The 21,308-nt window shown below is 33.2% G+C and overlaps 1 protein-coding gene across 1 annotated transcript in view; it reads left to right on the top strand.

Moving 5' to 3' along the window:
- LOC132548219 (leucine zipper putative tumor suppressor 2 homolog) overlaps positions 1-21,013 on the top strand; it is a 69,772-nt gene extending 48,759 nt beyond the window's left edge. The window contains exon 3 of the mRNA XM_060212044.1: positions 16,583-21,013. Coding sequence (XP_060068027.1) covers positions 16,583-17,980 — 1,398 coding nt within the window. The 3' untranslated portion in view covers positions 17,981-21,013. The remainder of the gene's footprint in view (positions 1-16,582) is intronic.
- The last annotated feature ends 295 nt before the right edge of the window (positions 21,014-21,308 follow it).

Raw genomic sequence — 21,308 nt, 5'->3', positions numbered from 1 at the left:
AGTTTGTGTTTGGTTGTATATCACCTTAAACATGTGACTATTTTTTATCATGATGGACATAGATTAATTATCATGTTCATCACTAAATATTTTTAGCTTTTTTAGTGATTTTATCTTTATTTGGAAATTTAAGAGCAAAACTTCAATACTATAAACCTTTCAGTTGTCCTTAAGGTCCAGTTGTCAAATTCCAGCATACACAACAATAGGGAAGACTCCATGCTGGTGAAGCAATGTTTGATAAACAAACTCACTGTTCTGTGACGTCTGGCTTGACCGATTCTTTAGTAGAATTGTGTAACCTAATCACTTCAACCTGTGTCATCTTGATCTTAGTTACAATGAGTGGACAATGAGGGGATAACTACAGGGATCTGGAGGGTTAGATAGTACCTATGTTTACCTGTACGTATTACCTATAGATATACACACAGGTAAGTTAGTTGGAGATTCATTCATTACAACAGGTGTAACAAACAGAATCGGACGTAATACAGGTATTACAAACAGACTATCAGATGTATAGGGCCATTTGTGACCTGAATATCAGACCACATGATTAGTACATGGTGATAGTTTTGAAATGAATGTCTCTTTGTGGTTTTGTCGGGATTGATTGACCAGATGGTCAGTTGGAGATAGGTATAATTGTGCTTTCCACTGGTGATAGGCACAAGGAATGGTGCTTCAGGTTTGTAATATGTAAGTTTCAACACTCTGCAATTCATTGATGTGATATCATTAAAGATCAAGATAAATGATTTAGCCAAAATCATGTTGTATATAGCAGAAATGGTACCATTAACATGCTATAGAGTATAATTATTTATTAATGTTCAGGGTTCTGATTATTATATTATCAAAATAAACATGTATACCACTTGTTTCATATTTCTATGTCAAGACTTGCTGGAAATGTTTAACCATTAAACTCATAATCATTATGATCTAAAAGTGTTTGGAATGCTTATAAACATACATACTTATTGTATACTAAATATCGAGGGGCGATATATCCTTTCTGAAGTTATGAATATTGAAATGTTGATTGAATTTTAAATGTGATTTTCGTGACAGCTCATATTGATCCACACGTCTGGTCATAATGGTTTCTATGTTGAAGTACATCATAAAAAACAAACGACAAACTAATATACATGTACTAGAAATGTTTTTATCTGAAACAGATTTTCAGAGAAATTACACAGGAAGTGACTGAATTGCTGGCTTGTTTGTGATTGTCGTGTTTTGTCATCATTACCAAATTTGAAGGAAATTAAATTTGATGCATCCAATAAAGCAGAGTTTCAATGAAGTAATCTATTATAGCTGAAATATAGTAATACGTTAGATAAATATTATAGAGGCAGAAAATTATTTGAAAAAGATAAATATTTGTTGAGGATAACTGAAGTGTTAGGTTTTTAAAGCTGACGATACAGAAAAGATCTCCAAATTACAGGGTGTTTGAAGGTGACCTTGAATGTTTTAGATGTAAAAATTTCTTGAACATGTTTTGAACATGTGGGTTGTATTTCTGACAACACTGTTTTCTCGAATAATCTACTGCTGTTTTCAATTAGAGAAAAATGTTGTAATTTTTCTTCCCTTTCCTCCTAATCATTGGCATTCTAGAATTGATCTTTGACTACTCAAATAATTAAGGAAAAAAAAGGTGCAACAAAAGAATTAACTTTTTTCTATGATTTGAAAAAAAAAAGTTGTTTTCAAACTTACAACCGTATATAGTTTTCTGATTAAAATTTGGTTAAAGTACATGTATTGGTATAACCAAACTAAAATCTGAAAACAGGTTTGGTTTATTGTAAGAAATCAAAGGAAAATGTTTCTTACGAGTTAATTAAAGAAATAGTATATCATTGTACAGTAGTTGATTTGAATATGTTTATAAGATAGAATTCTGTTATTACCTTAAAGATTATATGCACTGTATTTTATTGCATTAATTGCTACAATTAAGATTTGTATATGGTATATAAGTTAAACCTGGAGATGTCAAATCGCAAAATGCCACAGTATGAATCAAAATGTTCTAAAATAAATGTAATTAAGCATTTGACTTACAGGAAAACCATTTAAAATGCCAAGTGGTCAGATATTAATCTCAATGACCAGCAGGTATGCCTGACAATCAGATTATTTACTGGTGTTGGTCAGTGGATACCATTTATCACTGTGTACACAACCTGGGCCCAACTTGACCACTGGTTCATTGATGGACAAACAATTATGATGACATTACCTGTAATTAAATCAAGGCATGTGTCACCTGGTGGACACAACAATGTCTGTAGTGGTCAGATAACCACTGATAATCACAGGTAATCAGGCAGATCATCTGTAAGGAAACAGATAATCATTTCCTAAATATCATGTCTGAACTCTGGTTTGAAGATGACTAATAGTACAAATATCAATGTAAGCAATAATTTTTGGCAGGCTTCCACACAGGTAGATAGTTAAGGTAAGTATCTCAGTAGATAAAGGTAAACAAACCTGTATTGTTTATTCACAGTCTTATTGTTCTATGGTGGATACACAAGTAATTCCAAATAGAGGCTGTATAGAAAGATTTTGAACAGTTTATATATAGCGGTTTTGTGTATTGGACAGTTAAAGGTGTCAAGACCATATTTAGGGATTCCTATGGGGTGAGTATAGACCTATTGGTTTCGTACACCAATTATAGGTGACAAATCAATCAGATGTGTATTGGGACGTACCATTTACAAATGTATATGAGTAGATATATAGGTCTGTGTAATACAGTTACTCACATGCCTTCAGGAGGACGGTGAATGTGATCATTCTTCAATGGAAATTACTGGAGATTTTTACTATCAAACATACTACGATGAAACCTATAGATATTGAAAATGTAAGTTTTTTTTTTTTTTACTTTTTTTTAGTTCCATACATACATAACCTGGTGCAATTAATCTTGACAGTTTGATATATTGCTTATTTTTTTATTTTGAAATTGAATTTTTCTTAACAATTTTCTCAAAAATTAATATCAGACTTGTTGTAATATATCTTAATTTGCTAACTGACTTTTAAGTAACAATTTAGCATTATTTTCAAAAATTTCTAACCAGATGGCAGTCATCAAAATACATATAGGTCTTTCATTTATTTACACTGCATATACGTATTTTGTACTTCGGAAGGGTTGGACATCAACATGGCGACACTAGGACATTTAAAATCATCACCAAATTGTAAAGGCTATTTGTTAAGCAGTGTGTAAGTTGGAGAATTCTATTGTCCGTATTGGAAGACCACTGATTAACTGTCAGTGATAGGAACAGCTTGGGTTCAGGGTACTTAGACACCATACATTCTGTCAGTTTTAAAAATCTTAAATAATTGAACAATTTCTTGTTAATTGATACTAACACTATTGTAAGAAGCCAATTCTTCGTTCCACGCAGTAAAATTTCCAGTCGTAAAACAAGATGACATAGAGATTAGTTGAAACAGTTGGTTTGGACACTCCGGAATTTGACCTGGCTGCAGAGAGGCCATGCAAGTAAATTAATTTGGTGAAGACAATATTTATTCCAAAGACAGAGAGTCAGTGGAAGAGCGTCTGGGGCAGAAAAGTATAGTTGGAGTTGGATTTACTGATTCTTACATATGTCAAAAAATGCAAGTATATTGATAAGGAACCTTGTCAAACCTGCAAGTCAAAAAGTATCAGTTTTGGACACTGGAATTTAACCTTATCAGTCAAGGAGTGTGAAGTACTCGACAAGTTGCTTTATTGATGATTAAGAACTATGTCTTGTCATTGATGAAAGTTAAAAAGAATAGTTAAGGACATTAGAATCTGATAGTTGGTATATAAATTCCTTAGGTTGAATTAGGTAGTTCTAAGCTTTACCAAATGTTGAGGATCAAAAGAGTGAATTTCTATGTCAGTATTTCACCTTGATTAAGTTATTCTGTATGATTGATAGTTTTATTTAAAACATTTTCAGTTTGAGAATGATGGGTTTGATCAATGGAATTTCTATGACTGATTACAAATATGGACAGAAGTAATGTGTATTGGAAATTACTTAGTGCTGGAAACAATAGTTTTTACTCAGAACAGATTTCTGTTTGCTTATAAACTTGTCTGACCTTGGAGTGCACTCACTTGGAAGGGAAATATCTGGCAAGACGTAGGTCAATTCTGACTGGTAAGTCAATCATATGCCACATGGATGTCTGCTCAAGAAATTAAAAAAATCTGATATATACATTTTGTGAATGGGATGAACATTGGTAGACTTACTTACCTTTAGACCGAGAGGTCATAGCTAGGATAAATGGTACAGTATGTTAGGCTGTTATAACCGTACTATTCTTAAGATGGTCAGTGTAGGTATCATTAGATACCAACATCAATAGTATCATTAGATAAGAATTGTAAATCTTCACCCGCTGCCTTATTTTGGCTGACAATACGGTAGAAGTTGAAGCATGCGTTAGAGAATTGATTTATGTAACTACTTTTGCATTTGTATCAGTAACGGTCTTGGTTCACAAGGATAAAATTTCTCATAGCTTTTAACAGAAAAATTCCAAAAACTGTATCAGTTAAGTATTGTGGAAGACATGCTCATTAATCTTTCCTTGGTTTGAAGGAAACTCAAGCTATATTGTTTGATCAATGCAGCAGAAATGGATTTGACCACTCCTTAGTGTCTCCAAGTTTTGAGTTGCCCTACCTGGTACCTATCTTGTCAGAAGCAGTCTTGTATATTCATGGCAAAAGGATACATTGACCATTGAACATTGTCTGATTTTGTTTATGTCTTTGATGGTGAAGTCTTCTTGAGAAAGGAAAGTTAGCCGATCTGGACCATTGCTGCTTATCATTTAAGATGTGTGTAAGTGTGTTGGGTTTGAGTTCAGAGTTGGCAGATTTGGGTTAAAGGATCTGGCTGTTGCATTCTTGATGCTCAGTTACTGTGGTGCATGCCATCAACCTTTGCTTGAAGTTGATTGTATCATTTTACCTGGAGCTTGGATTGTGTTCAAAACAGTTTTCTCTGGGATTTGAAGACTTCAAAAAAAGAGTGTAGAAAAATGAGCTGATCTGAACTGGCCCTGATTCACCAATGGCCAGTGCATCAAGTGTTTGAAGGGTCTGTGCTAAGTTTGGATGTGCCTCAGTCTTGTTGCATAGTGTATATTCTCTCTACGGTTACATTGTTTAAACTTTTGTTTTATTTATCACATTTTAATTGCTAACAAATCTATCAGATAGGATCATTGATTTTGTCACATAGAAATCGGTAAAGGCACTGTTTTAGTCTGAGAATTTTGAATACTCTCTTTTTAAACAGTTGACAACTTAAGCAAGGACTCAAAATGTCATGGTTTGATTATTGCTGGGTTGTAGACAAGGCAGATCACTGCTGTTAGAGATGTAAACGGAGGCTGTAAAGGGGTGAAATGTTAGGTTTATCTGTACTAAGTAAAGTCAGGATTATATCACGTCCTGCTGACTTGCTGAAATACCAGCCTCTAATCCTGTAGAAGGGAAGTATCTACCACTAAAATGAATGTCGCCGTCACATCAAAATACCTGTGTCACCATGGTAAAAAGTATTGTAAGGTCACATGATACAGACTCGAGTCAGGTGTTGGCCTGAATCGTCTCTATGTCAACAGTGTTTAAGACAATAATGAGGCTGTTGAGATAGCACTTATCTTATGGATGGCTGATGATTACAGGTAAATGTGTAATCGTTCCTATTTCTATTTCTTCTTTTCTCAAATTTGCTTCATTTGGCATACTCCAGGCGATATTCTTCATAAAACTGGTTATTTTGTATTCAAGGTAATTCATTTTCTGTCAAATTTTCTCAACATTTTCCGAAAGATGTATTTGTTCACAAAAATCTCATTTTGTATGACACAAAACATGCTTTTTTTCTGTTTTGCATATACACTTTGTTCTATCATTAAATGCACTTAAAACCTTACAGTTCATTCATCAGGACTCAAATCAACTGCTTGACTTTAAAATGACCATTATAAGGCTTAATCATTCATCTATAATTTCTGATTCATGCTAATGGAATGTCCTTCTATTGTTTTAATGAAGGGATATTATTTTAATCAAGGATAGACTTCTGATTTAGATTTTGATTAAGGCTGGTGTTAAATGATTGGAGATTTTTATAAAAGCAACTTGATAACACTAAAACAAAATAGCTGGATGAGTCACAGGTCACTTCAAAATGTATCACGTTAGTGATCAATAGCTGTTGATAGACCCATTTCATACCTCTGTGATTTTATTATAGTTGTTTGTTCAACTTTAACCTCAGAGGATTGTGGGTATTGTTTTTGAATTCAGCTCTGGGTGTATATTAAGAACTGCATAAATCAAAACTGACTGTCCTTAATTATAAAACATAGACAAAAATGACATCAATGGATAATTTCGTAATTGAAAACGTACATGAAACAAAACCATTTCAAATTTTAATAATTATGCACAATTTTGTGGGAGTGTAGTATACATGTTTTTGTAATTATTGTTATTATTTCTTTATGTGACTGGTTATATATCAGAGTACAAGAGATAAGTGACATTATGTTGTAATTTTGTGACAGCCATAAATCCTAAAAGTTACAAAAGGTTTAGGGACAATTAAAAAGCCATCACAACTTTTGTATATTGTAGTATAAATCAGGTTTGTTTAATTCTGTCCAGGAACTCACATCTGTACAGGTGTTAGATGTTTTACGTTGTCGTTATTGGACAGATTTTACTACTTACGCGACAAGATAAAATAAATGATACACATTAGTTTTTTGAAATTTGAATTCATGCAGATTTATCAGCATAATTGTGATATTGTATAAAAGAAGTCACCCACTATAAGGTCAAGAGGTCAAACAGAACATTGATGTGCAAATGGTTTCACTTAGAAAATGGAAAAAGAAATTCGAAAATATTTAAATTTATAATGTTTTGATCTGTAAGGTCAAGTGAAATTTTTCTTCAGTATACAACCATTTTAAAGTCTGCAATTATTATTATGAAAATCAAAATAATTTAATAAACTAATATTAAACTGACAGATGTTAATCAATTCCATGGATATTTTCTAAAACAGTTTGAATTTGTCTCTTATGATCAATTAAGTTATGTCTTTTTGCTATTAAAATCATTTATCAACGGTCTTTTAAGATATTTTTACCAATTGAAAAAAAAATCAAAAAATCAAAATGAAGCAAGTGAAGAGTTGTATTTCAGTTATATATAATGAGTTTTTGATGATGTGTGTGGTATTTTGTTGTGCAGATATGGAGTTCCTTAGTGGTAATGGTTGTAAATGAATTTGCTGAAATCTCTTTAGGGTATAATTAAAGAAGAACCCAATTAGTGTCTGAATATATATATATATATATACCTCACTGCTGCTGATTAGGTAGGTAATGATGCTAGACCTAATGTCACACCTGGTGAAAGTAAAAAAAATATTATACAACTTCGTCTCATAATCAGTTGGCAGGTGTTACACAGCTGTAATTAACTCCCTCTGAGATGTGAAGGTCAGCAGATGAAAGCATAAAGTTACTGAGGTATCATTTTCATACACCATGAATAATTGTTCTTATTTGGAGAGAGTTGAATTGATCCATCACTAAATTTCAAGTCAGTCTCTTAATTTGATATCATCGAAGTCAGGTAACTGGACAACATGTGTGATTTAAGTTGATATGCATTAGATATAGATTAGGCAGAATATTAAATATCTATTCTATAGAGAAAGATGACTATTTCACCATTAATGGTCAGTAAATATCATGTAATCAATATCATTTATGCTGTACACATCATTCTTTTGTGAGACAGAGTTATCTCCCATAAATTTTTTACCTTGTTTTAGATATACATATATAAGTATGGACTTTAATTTAGATATATACTAAAGTCTGATAAAGTTATAATAGAAATACAACTTCTTGTTGTGAATGATGCAATGGCTTTTAATTTACAAATGTGTTTTTTTTATTTTCTAACAGAATCCATGCAAACACTTTAAAAAATATTTGGTACTGTGAATTTCTTTTTGAGATGGAAAAATTCTACTGACTCAATGCCTTATTGACTGCCAACATGTGACAAATAATTAGTATTATTACAGAACATGTTCTCTGTTTTAATTTCAGATAGACATTTTATGATTGATGTTTCACCCTGTCATTACCTATACATTTCATAGATAAATCCACATCAATGGGTAGCAGAGTCCATTACAGCATAATAGGTATGACAACACCTGTATAGTATCTGACAGTAAAATGATATCTGTGTATACAGGTGTACTGTAAATGTCGCAGGTGTTCCATGCTTAACACCTTACAGTGGACAGCTAGTGTCCACCTCCAGTCCAAGGTGTATAGGTGCATTAATGACATAGATAAAAGATGATGTCACTGGTCAGTCTGTGTTTTGTACTTATGATTATACATGGCTATGACTGTACATGTATCCTGACCACATGTCTAATACACTTCTCCTTATACCAGTTCAAGATGGTCAGTTTTCATGTCCTTATGAATTATGCAAAGTGATGACTGTACACTGACCAGGACACTAATACACATGAAGTACTTATACCTTTACGCATCAGCTATACTGTATACCTGTACAGGTAGGGGCATTATACATTTGGGATCCTGGTCTGTGATGGTTTTCAGGATATTTTTCCCTACTGTTACAACGCAGGATTATACATTATTCTCTTCTCGGTACAAGAAATTGTAGGTAAACCAGATTGATTTTCGTTCACTGTCTCTGATCATTATCTGTGGTGAAATTTGATGCAGTGATATTGTTTTGTGTAAGTTTGATACAAATACAGTATTTGTGTACATCTTAATGTACAATGGTTATTTATATATAGCATCATAAATTTACGTGTAATTTTTTTTCTTTTTCACTGTCGATGCAATGAATGTATATAAATTCTAGCAAATGCATTGTTAGCAGAGTGAATTTCTGGCATTTTGAAGGGGCTGGTCTGGGAAATATGTGGATTATATTACAAATCATAACAGAAAATCACAAGTTAAATTTGAAATTAGAGACCATACATGTTTTTGCTGTCACCTGTATTGTGTAGAACAGAAAGACAGTTATGGTAATTGACATCATCTGTAGCTGTGTTTTATAGGATAGCAAGTAGATGCATACTGTATTAGGTACTATATAGGCTAAAATACTGGTGTCAGGAATACATTATGGTAATTTTGAAATGAATACACATGGCATAATTTCAGGAAATCTGCAAGTCAGACATGTATTTGACATATGGCTTAGTTGACTGATATACCCAATTGTTCCCCCCACCCCACCCCCATACCCAAGCCCTCAAAAACATTTTAATTGACCATTTTATGTAATGATACATTTTTTCCTGTTATCCTGTGTCGTCTTTACCCAACGATTCTGTCAGAGAATTTAGGACTTTTAATGCAGTCAATACACACAATATTTTACTGTCAAGAGATCAATACAGCGTTTGAATGACATGCATTATAGACCTAGGTATTAGATGCGTGTACTGACGTATATTTTATGTGTAGTGTAAATTGAAGTAGCATTATATAGTATTATATGTACTAGCCAGTAGACCTATAAACCACCTGCCAACATTTTACATCTGTTGTGTACCTGTCTATACTGATAACAAACTTTGTAGTGAGGCAGGGTTAATAAAACAGTGACACAGATTTTTAAGGATTTATACCTGTAAATGTTTGGCTTTACAGCATCGTCTTTTTGTTTAGTAAACCTCTATAGGTAAAATTCTACCTGAGTTTATTAACATATATTAAATGAAAATTATTCTACCTGCAGCTACTATGGTCGTTGATCAAAGGTATATCAGAAAGGCTTTGTACACTGGCGACTGCTGATGTCACAAATCGGTAGTGACTGACACCTCATAGACATACATTTATCTTGCCATCATGTTCTAGACATTTTCTCTGATAGGTTTCACTGGGCTAAATCTGTCTATACTTTTGTGGTTTTAGAAATTTCTTCTACAGTGATTAATCATGAAACAAACTCTATTTGAATTTTCTCTACACATTTTACAAGCAAAAAGTTTGATCCTGTGGTTCAAAACTTATTGATTCAGTTAAGCTTTTTGTTGATATCAAATGGCTCAGTGCTTCAGCGGCTTGAATGTTTGTATGGAATATGAAGACGAGTGTATAATGGAGCGTGACTAATACACATTTAGGTGACAGTGATGTATGCTGACCTGCTGTAGACTTCTGATGACATTGTACAATGTGGACATTTAACTTGGCATCTTGGGGAGCATTAGTCTGACAACATAAATGGACTTAAGCCATCTTTTTTGTCATATTTAAGGAAGTAGTTTGGATTCATGCTGGTTACTGTCGAAATATGAAATGGAGTTTTTGTCAAGATAGGAATGATTCCTGCAACCAAAAAACCAGCTTGTGATATATTTTAAACAAATGTGAAGTACATCGAAAAAAAGTCTGCGTAAGCTCTATAGATAAAATAAGGAATGACGACAGTTGTACTGGATGAGATACCCAGAAAATACATTTTCTCAACGTGTAAATATCCCATTTGTGTACACATTGCATGACAGCTTCAGGAAACTGATGGAGAAAAATTCCCAACAGAATCGCGTGAGATGTTCTAACACGTAATAGAAATGCTGAGGCATCAAATGTGAAAAAGTTGGTGTTTGGATATTTAGTACCATCTGCCAAGTCTCTAAATGTTTAACAGAGGAGAGGTAAAGATTTGATCATTGATCCTGTGCTGTAGTATACAGTTTTACTGGTAGCTTTATTGATCGAGGAAAGTGTATACCAGTGATACGAGGTTAGCAACATCAGTACTGTAATATATCTGTTGTATTATTTCTAACCTAGGAATGTTTGTCAAGATAAGGTTTTTTTTGTATACTAGGAATGGAAATCCTCCCAACTAAAAGATTAATTCTGAACTTGATACACCGGGATTTATATTTTAATGGATGTAAATGATTCTAGAGCTTTTGTTTATCAAAAATATTCTGTCCTTCCATCAAGCAGCATGGCTGACCATATACCCACAGGTTATATATACCTGGCCCCACTCATATAAAACATCTCAACTTGAAATTTCCTCAAGTTGAGATTTTCCTAAGCTGATATCTCCTCAAAAATGGCTTTTATAAAATTTTCTCAAGGAACAGGAGGAAGGCATCGGCTAGGTTTTCCTGAAATTCCTTGTGGAATTTTCATACAAGATATTTTCAAGGAGATATTAGCTGAGGAAAATCTGGGCTTGAGGAAATCTGAAATTGAGATATTTTATACAAGTGGGGCCTGGTATTTAGTGGCCTGAGCAACTATTATCGAAAAATCCAAACAAAATCGTGAGATAATACATTTTTCTTGTGATTGAATGGGATGTAAATTAAACATTTATTTTCCTTAATTTTTTTGTTTGTCTCATTAGCTGCATAGTTGAATATAATGTCCCTGTCATTTCACCATTCCTAATGAGTATAGCTGAATTTTAACCAAAATTCATTCCTTTTTCAGATCAAGTAAACCTGCCCAAATTTCTTGGTGTTGTTTTGAATGAGTCTTTATCATTTAAAAAAGAAAGAAAAAAAAAAAAAACAATTGTAGGATTAAGATAATATTTGCTATGTAATGTGACAACTTGTCAGCTCACTTGTTTCCATCAATTACTCTGGCCTGGGGACCCTGTCATTCTCTACAGGGTCAAGGTCAAATGTTTTTATAGAACTGATGTAAGTGGTTGATATTACAGGCAGCACTTAACAAATGAAAGTGCTGTTGTCATGGTAAGTTTGTCTCTCACCATGCTTTAGTTTTATGGAATTGTTATATGTCTTATGTTTAGCCTTGGCCACTAAGATTGACTTATTGAATTCAAAAGAACATTACTGTTCTTGTCAAAGAAAATGTTTAAGTGTTCCGTTCCATAACTAACAGATTCCTGTATAATATCAGAGACGTATATAACGTGTTATATATGTCTCTGATAATATACATGTTTATCATCAGTTTCCTAGTAAAAGAAATAATATGTCAAAATTTTGAAGTTGATAAATGAAATGATTTCAGTGAACATCTTGATCAATTAACATATGATTTTCTATACTGGTGCATAAATATTTTATTCAATCATACTTCAGATATGCAGATGTGTTTTTAACAGAAAAGAAATATGTTCTTTCCAAGAAGTTTGATTGGGTCCAGATTTTGAAAGGATGCATATGAAAAATTTATCTTATTTTGGACATTAAAACATTACTGGTGGAAAAGTTTGATAAATTGACAGTGTGAAGGTGTGATTTTTAAAGAAAGATCTGTGAAGTGGTTGAGCTATGATAACAGACATTCCTGGGTCAGATACCATGACAGTACCAGGGGATATAGAGTATATATAAATAATGATAAGTTTCAGGTGTGTGTAAGGTAGATGACAATAAGCATGGTTTACATTGTATATCTGTGGCATGTCTCCTACAAACACTACCTGTGGGTATATACATGTATATGATATATTTGGTGTAAGTCAATATAAGGCTTATCTCATTGTCCACCTTATCAGTAAAGCTTGATGTCTCCCTAGACAAATATCAAAGTAACTGACCACTAAAATCCAGCGGTCACATTGCTGACCATTGATCAAAATTTGTGAAAACCTGAGGCTCTGCTGATTGATTGATATGAAAACTGTAGGATGTTTATTAAGGGTATCATGAGTCCATTAACGGACAGTTACAAAATTCTCAGGTCAACATCTCCATATATACCTGGATTATTAGATATAACTATCACATACCTGTGATTCCTGCTGGCAAATCATGCTTAGACAAACATCTAATTAACTTACAGCCTTGAATGTGTACCTGTAGATCTTACATACTTTAGCCAATTGATTGTATGACTGGCTCAGGAAATCCCTAGGGGGTTACAATAACACCCTGTCTGTCTTTATTCCCATCACTTTAGGCAAATATACACCACGGTTTCAAGGGAATAGTATTCTGTATATAAGATGTAGGATTGAAAACTTGCAGATATAGGTAGGTTGTGATTATACTACTTACAATCATAAAATAACTTAGTCTTTGATATTGGTAATGCATGATTACTTCTCCTGCTGAGTAGGAAATGGACCAGGAGGGCACTCTTGTCAAACATAGAGTAGTGTTACCTTTTAAGATTACAGTATACCGCACCACTTCATTTCATTGAGTGACACCTCAATGTCTACATTTTTATCTGTCTGGACCAGTGGTAGTAAAAAGAGCTGTTAAGAGAACGCTGTTCATTGTTTGGTGGAATTTTAATTTTTCATTTATTGGAATATTTCTCATATACATCAGCAAAGGTTTTATTCATTGCAGAGATGATAACACACACCATTTTTTTATTTCATTTGTTCTCTTTTTGCAATATTAATGTTTTATTATTGTTAGTTTTCTCGATGATTTTAGTATCTGTTTTATCTGTATAATGGATTGAATCTTTGTCTTTAAATGTTTTTATTCATATTGTTTATTTCCATGATTGATTATCATGTCCAAGTGACTTCATGAGTCATGACATAAAAATTGAGTTTTTTGTGACTTCATTATACGAGGTTTCTTACAACATACATTTAATGAGAGAAATATGATGTTAGAAGTTATTTTACTAGAACCACACAACAGAATTGTAAAACAAATGAATTGCCAGTCATCATCAGTGGATACTTTTCATTTGTGTTAAAGTGAAAGCATTGGAAAAGTCGAAAAAATAAAAGATTAGCATCTATTTTTTTAAATTGCATGTATTCCATATGCATTTGCCTTTCTTCTTTGATTTATCTATTACGTCTCAAAGAAACGAGTATTTTGTAGGTTAACTTGATCTAGGTCAGAGGGATGTTTGTTTGGTGGGGTAAAGAGTACAGTCAAAGATCAGGGAAATGTCAATTTGGGAATGTTGATGCACATAATTGTAGCCTATCCTGTTACCGTGGAGAAATTCTTTAAGCCTTTTGAACATTGATTAGTTTACCGACTCCTTCAGTTTAATTCAATTTAATCTAATGAAATCAGATTGTATTAGAATAAACCCACAATGTGATGGTATGTTGTATAATTTACACGCATACTTTTTATCTTTTCAACAATTCAACAAATTTCCCTTAAATTCCATGATATCTGTTTGCATAAATTCAGTTCTGTTCCAAATGAATTTTTTACTGAAGCTCTTCAGTTCCAAGTGTTAAGATGTGACATGCAGACAATTGTTAAGTGTGATGACTGTCTTTATATATCATATTTAGGCTAATGATATGGTTTGCAAAGTGTAAAGTCTCATATATCAAGTGCTTTGGATACATAATTGGATCAGGTATAATTTTCATATCAATAAGTTCAAATCTGCCAGGCAACCAAGTTTTGTCAGTGTCAGCATAAAAAATCACATCAAATAAACCATTAATCTGAACCTTTCAGCAGGCTTTCTTATGCCCTAGATTTACAAAGTCCTTTTTAAAAGTCTAAATCAGGATCTGAATGGTTCTATATACTTTGTACTAGAAATTTTATTTAAATTCCCTGATAAATTGAGGAAGACTACCATTAAAGCCCATATCATCTGTCGTCAGACATGAAAGTGTGCAATGTAATCTTTAACTATACGTTAGCGACAGGTGATCTGGAATAATTGTCGCATCACAGACGAAACATTTATCTACGCAGATTTAGTGTTAGATAGCGGAAAAGGGTGTGTGATGCTTTAAATATCTCCACTGATAATGGAAGGGTGTAATTGTTTCACATTTGTCAGGCAAAGGTCGTTGGAGTCGGGTAGTGTCTGTCCTTCCGCAGTCGGCCCTACTGTTATCATTACCAGGTAGAATGTACCCCGATTTACAGTCACACGACTCGGCTGTCACTGAGTGACATCCCCTCAGTCAGATCTTGTCTTACCTGACTGTGATTTATTTTACCTGTACAGAGAAACACCTTCAGTGATAGAAAGTTTTTACATTTGTTTAACAAAAGGTGAAAATACTTTACCTTGATTTGGACAGAAAGGATATATGCAGTTGTATTATGATACCTCATTTATCTGGATCCCTTTGATTACTGAGGATATGTGCATAATGTGGACAATACATAGACACTTGTAGTATATAGCACATGTGTGGTCATAATGTGGACAATACACAGACACTTGTAGTATATAGCACATGTGTGGCCAGTATGTAGTTACCTGTGTTCATGTCTATGTATAGTGATGTACTAAAACAAGTACTGTTTGCCATACTTTTTAAAGTGAGGTTACTGGACTTACATGTTGGACTGATGTAATACTCTACCAATAAGTTTGTATTGTTTGAACTGTGACACATTCTGGATATTAATGACTGGTGTGTTACCATTGAAGATAGGATTTCAGTACAAAATATGTCATCTCTAGTTCAGGAAAATACATCATAATGAAGCCAAACATGGTAGGTGTTGAATGCTGATGTCATTGTTATATAATATAAATACACCTGATGTCACTTTTGATGTGTGCGTTGACCTGTATGTAAGATGTTTAACACAAGTACCTGCAGTTCATTGGAAGGATTATTGTAGTTGTGTCGAAAATACTTGGGGTAAATTTATTTATGGAGGAAATTCATTATTGTAAATTTCTAACTTGATGAAAAAATTCAACCCTATGCTGTTCCAGGAAGAATTTCAAAACATTTCTTTCTTTACATGACAGGTTTTTTTTTGAATATCTATGCGCTAGTATCACTTGCCAGAAATGAATCGTTTACAATTTTGCTTTATAAGATATCTATAATTTCTGCGAAAATCTATCATAGCTGATGTTTTTTTTTTCTTCAACATAATTTTGAAAAAAACCCCACAAAGGATTTTCAGTAATTTTTGACAGTTTCCTCATATTTCCTGGAATGGCATATGAGTGAAGCGTCATGATGAGATGTACTTGAATATTCTGAACTTTCCGGATATCACAATTGTGTTGACATTAATCTCTACCAATATTTTGTACTTATCTTCAATAGTTCAGTAGACCTAGTTAAGAAACCCAATGTACTGTGTGTTCATTTTCCAATCAACTTCATGTCTGTTTCACTTCTAAAATTAACCCCAGTAAAATGTCAGATTAAGCAGGCATGCTAAATGTGCCTCTAATTATGAAGAGTTCTGATAAGGTAACATCTGGATGTGTTTTTTGTTTGATATCCAAATTTCTTGCTAACTAAGCTGGACACATCAACACAAACAGTTGCCAAAATCAGAAGGAAGGTTTTAAACACCTGTAACGATTTGAGATGCAATGAAAGGAACAGTTGATGTATTTATACTTGGTTTGTACGAATATAGATCTTACAGGATGCAGGATTTTTGTTCTGAAATTGTAAGCAAATCAGTTGTGAACTAAAATGATGTTTTTGAGCTATTTATATGTGATATCTTTTAATTGTTTTCACCTCTTTTTGTCGTTACAGTCACCAGCCCGTGGAATTATAAAGCCAATTGCATTCAAGCCTGTTGTTGTGAATCACAATTACGTCAATACTCGCCGAATGGTGGACCATAGGAAATATTCACAGCAGGATGATGGGTACGGATCACAGGATTACCCAATGACCAACCAGCGTAATGTTGCAAATATGTCGCATGGATCACTTAACACAGAGAGCGACCGATCGGCTAGCTTCTCGAGTGATGGTCACAGCAAGCAGTTCAGTCCAGATCGGCCTGAGTCTATTCGATCATTTCAAATGGACAGTGATCATTCGACAAGCTTTTCAAGTGATGGACAGAGTCAGAAACAATATACACCAGAGCGATCCGAGTCTATACCATCTTCAAATATGAGTCGTGTTTCTGTGAATCGTTTGGAAGGTTATGTACAGACTCCCTCCCCAAGTGACAGTGGGGTCGGGGAATTGGAGGCCATGTTGAAGGAGAAGGATGCGGAAATTAATATATTACGTGATGTGATGGAAAAAAATGAGAAAGCGATATTTCAAGTTTATGAAGAAAAGAAAAAGTCCTGGTCACATGATATGAAACAAGTTAAAGAAGAATATGATCAGAAACTGAAGTTACAGCAAAGAAAATCTTACAAAACGGAACAGGTTCTCTCCTTGCAGGTTTACAAGTTGCAACAAGAAAAGAAAACCATGAAGGAGGAGTCTGATCGGATTAAAGCTGAAAATGAGGAGCTGAAGGAAAAAGTGAAATCGTATGAACTGGAAACTGAGAGACTAGAATTAGAAGTATCAAACATTTCTTCACATAATAAGTCGGTTTCGGATGACAACATCAGTGACTTGCACCTAACAGTGGATAGCTTAAATGACAGTCTTGCTAATAAGACAGAGGAGGTGCTTAAGCTTCGTAAAGAAATAGAGGAGAAACAACAAGAACTCTTAGAAAAGGATGAAGAAATTGGTGAAAAATTTCGTGAAATTGTTGCGAGAACAGATGAGGTTCAATCGTTGAAAGAAAGTTTGCGAAGAGTCTCTTTAGAATCTTCAGCAGAATTGGACACACCTTGTGTTTGTGACAAAGATTTGAAATCTAGAGGCAAGTCTCCTAACTGTGATAGAGTCAAATCCCCTGGAACCCCTATCTTGGCCGAAGAAGGTCTAAACGAGGAGGTTCGGAGACTACGGCAAGAAGTTGAAGCCCATCATGATACCCTTGAGAAAGAACGGGAACAATGGGCAGATGAAAAGAACAAAGTGATTCGCTATCAAAAGCAACTTCAGTTAAATTATGTACAAATGTTTCGTAAAAATAAACTTCTTGAAGCAGAAGTTGAACAACTGACTCTGGAACTTGAGAGTAGGGACATTAAACTCATGTCAATCAATGGAGAGGAGTCGGTGTGCTAGGGTGATTAAGTGCAATAAGGAATTATGGTGCTATATGCTGTACTTTTACCAAAATTTTGGACATGTAGAAATCCTCATTAGATTAATTGATATGTACAAGAATTCCAGTTCATTGGAAACTAAAATCATGTACTTGGGAACTTACATGAACTATGTATACATACATATACAAAAAACAATCAATCATATACCGGTATATGTATTCATATATGTGTAAGGAAAGTTGGAAAAAAAATTGATTATCGGGATTTCAAAAACTACAGTTTGGAACATTGCTGCAGATTCAATATGGATGCTGTTAATATCAAATATCTTGAAAAATTCTTGAAAAGGACAATCCTTGATAAAGAATTGTATCCTGATTTTCACTGCCATATATTTCCGTCAGATGTCATGTATAAATCAGGAGAACTAAAGAATGCCAGTGAAACAGAAAAGTTTGAAGATTTTATAGATTTAAAATTGTAACTAACCTTAGAGTAAGTGTATCTCGAGTTTTTGTGCCAAAATTTTAATGAAATATTCTTTTTTTCCTTAAAAGGAAACCACATGTAATTTTCTCCAGATATAGTCACTAAAATATTTCTGTCATTCTGCTTCATATGCCAAGATTGATGTCTTTGATATATTACATCAGATTAGAAATACATTTGTCCTTGTAGTTAATTCAACTCTGTAGTATTTGATATTCCTTATTAACATGCAGGTTCACTATGTATTTCATTAATTCTTGACATTTCTGTAAGGAGTATGAGTCTTTTGGAAGTGATATAGGCATAATTTAAGGGTTGATATATATTTAATTTTGGTTCAAAGATGGTATCATTCCAAGACACAGATTGACCTAATTGTTTTTGGGAGCTGGAGGAAATTGTATTTTGATTTCCATCAATGTTTTCTATGTGTACATGCATATGTATAAGTAGTGTTATCAAACTAACAAGTCATTTTGATTGATTATGTGAAAGAATATAAAAACTTTATATACATGTTCTAAAAAATCTAGAAAGTGGATTCTGAAATATCAGATATCAAATGCATCGCAGATTGAACCAGTTCTATGGTTTTCAACCTTTACTATTACTCAGTCATTCAATATTGCTGAACTGACAAACTCTTCAAAACAATTTTTTCCACATTCTTGAAAGCTTCTTTTTTCTTTGACTTTATATATTGGTGACATTGTCATAAACAAAAATTGAAATGGGTATTTTGTTTCAGAAAATGATCTTTCTCTTACTCCATTTTGTGTTGTGAAAGTTCAATTATTTAGAATTGTCTTAACATCAGTATAATTTACTGTAGAACTGGTTATTTTTGGGTGATGATATTTTCTCAATATCACAGTATATTAAAGTGATCGCAAAAGTTTCATCCATGAATTAATGAGATGTGTGTATTAGATGTAATTTCACATCAAGAATGTGACATTTTGATTTGTTCAAAAATTATTCAGTGGTTTTAAAAGATCAAGAAAATTTTGACTCATGGAAATTACCAGCTATACACCTAGATAATAAAATGAATGATTTATATAATAGATGAAAAGATGTATGTATAGAGTTTTCCGTTCCTGTACTGATCATGTACATGCACCCAGTGACTTCTTTAATATCAACATACATTATAGGTATCTGATAAACTTTTCCGGTATTCGGTCTTCTTAATGACTGTGAAATATTCGAGGAGTTCAGCTGTATTGAGGCCTGTTATTAGTCTGGAGATAATTTGTGTGATAAAAATCTGTCAAACCTGAGGAACCTTTTTACACCCTGGATGATAAATAAAATCACGGATCTATATTTGAGTGCACACAAATTTAAGATCAAGAAAGCTTAGTGAAGCTTATCTTCATACCATGAAAATGTTGGTTATTAGGATAAATATTTTATGAGTCAAACTAAATGAAGTAATACTAACTGGTTTTTAAGAAATTCAGAAATTCGTTTGGCCAAATGTAGTGGAGGGGAGATAACTCCTGGTGTGAAATTTTCTACATACCTAAATACATGTACTGCCAGTTTTTTTTTTAGCATTTTAAGAACACACAGAACTATCAAACTGCCAAGTATTTTTATACTGTCAATTCTACTTTATCTTAGATTGTATTTGAATTTTTTTCTGTGTACCCTTGGCATTGAATATGACACCAGGCAATAAATTAATACAGAAATACAGAAACTTTAGAAGAAAGCATGTATCTGTTTTCTATGTATTTTGAGTTTGATTTCATTATTTGGAGGGAACTAATAAAAGGATTTGTTGAGGTGAAATGAAGTATTTTCCATATGTAAGGTTATATGTTAGGTACATATAACATAGCACACATGACATAGTAAATGGGATGGGTAGCATTTTTTTTTCAAAGAGGGATTAGTGATAAGTATTATGGTAAATAGGGTACCACCTGTTACCATGATATATCAGCTATATATACATGTACATAATGATCCTGATATTACTTAATACTATAGCATTTACATGTAGGAATAATAACAATATTCCAACTTCAGTTCTGAAGTCTTTCGTAGGTTGTTAAACTGCAACCAGTGATTTTCTAGTCAAGACACAATATTATCATCCAGTTTGTTTAAGTGTGAGCTAGTTTTAACCAATCGTTGTCATTTGTAGCTATGTGGAATATAGCATCTTATTCTGACCTTTGATCCCGTCACTCGTAAATCATTCCTTGTTATAAACTCTTTCATAAGAAAATTTCAGTGAAAATCTAGTAAAAATCAAAATATGTTACCATGTAAAAAAAAAAAAAAAAAAACCTTCATTCAAATATTTGTATTATATGGCTCATGATTTTTATGTTTCAGTTCTCCCTGAGTTGACTTTTACAACATGCCTATCAGTATGTAAAAATTAAAAGCATGACATTCATGTCATGTATTTTCGGGGTCAAGGTCTTTCTGACAATTAGTCATTATAGAAATTTTGCATAACTGCAATTTTCTTAAGTTTGATTGGTCTTGCTTGCAGATTATTACAGATATAATGATTGATTAATAAATTCTATGAACATTCTTTTTCTTGTTTGTGTTGGTTTATTTTGATGTGTTGGTGCATGACAGCTTTCTTCCGCTCTTTAAAATTTCCAAGGTTTTATGATTATTAAGCGTGAGAGAAAAAATAATCATTACCTGCGGATGATGTAGACAGAGTTACTTGAACCTGCAGGATATTTGACAAGAAAGATATTGCTCAGGAGTTGAATTATCACATAGAGATGAAAGATTCTATTAATTCTTCAATGAAACACTATCACTCAAAATTGCACTTGAAGATATGGTTAAACTAGCCATACTTTCTTGAACTTGGA

Source organism: Ylistrum balloti, unplaced genomic scaffold (genome assembly GCF_031769215.1).
Source record: "Ylistrum balloti isolate Yb309-2 unplaced genomic scaffold, AGI_CSIRO_Ybal_v1 Utg369616, whole genome shotgun sequence".
Lineage (NCBI taxonomy): Eukaryota > Metazoa > Mollusca > Bivalvia > Pectinida > Pectinidae > Ylistrum > Ylistrum balloti.
Note: the sequence above shows the minus strand (reverse complement) of the source record. Positions and strands in the feature narration are given on the sequence as shown.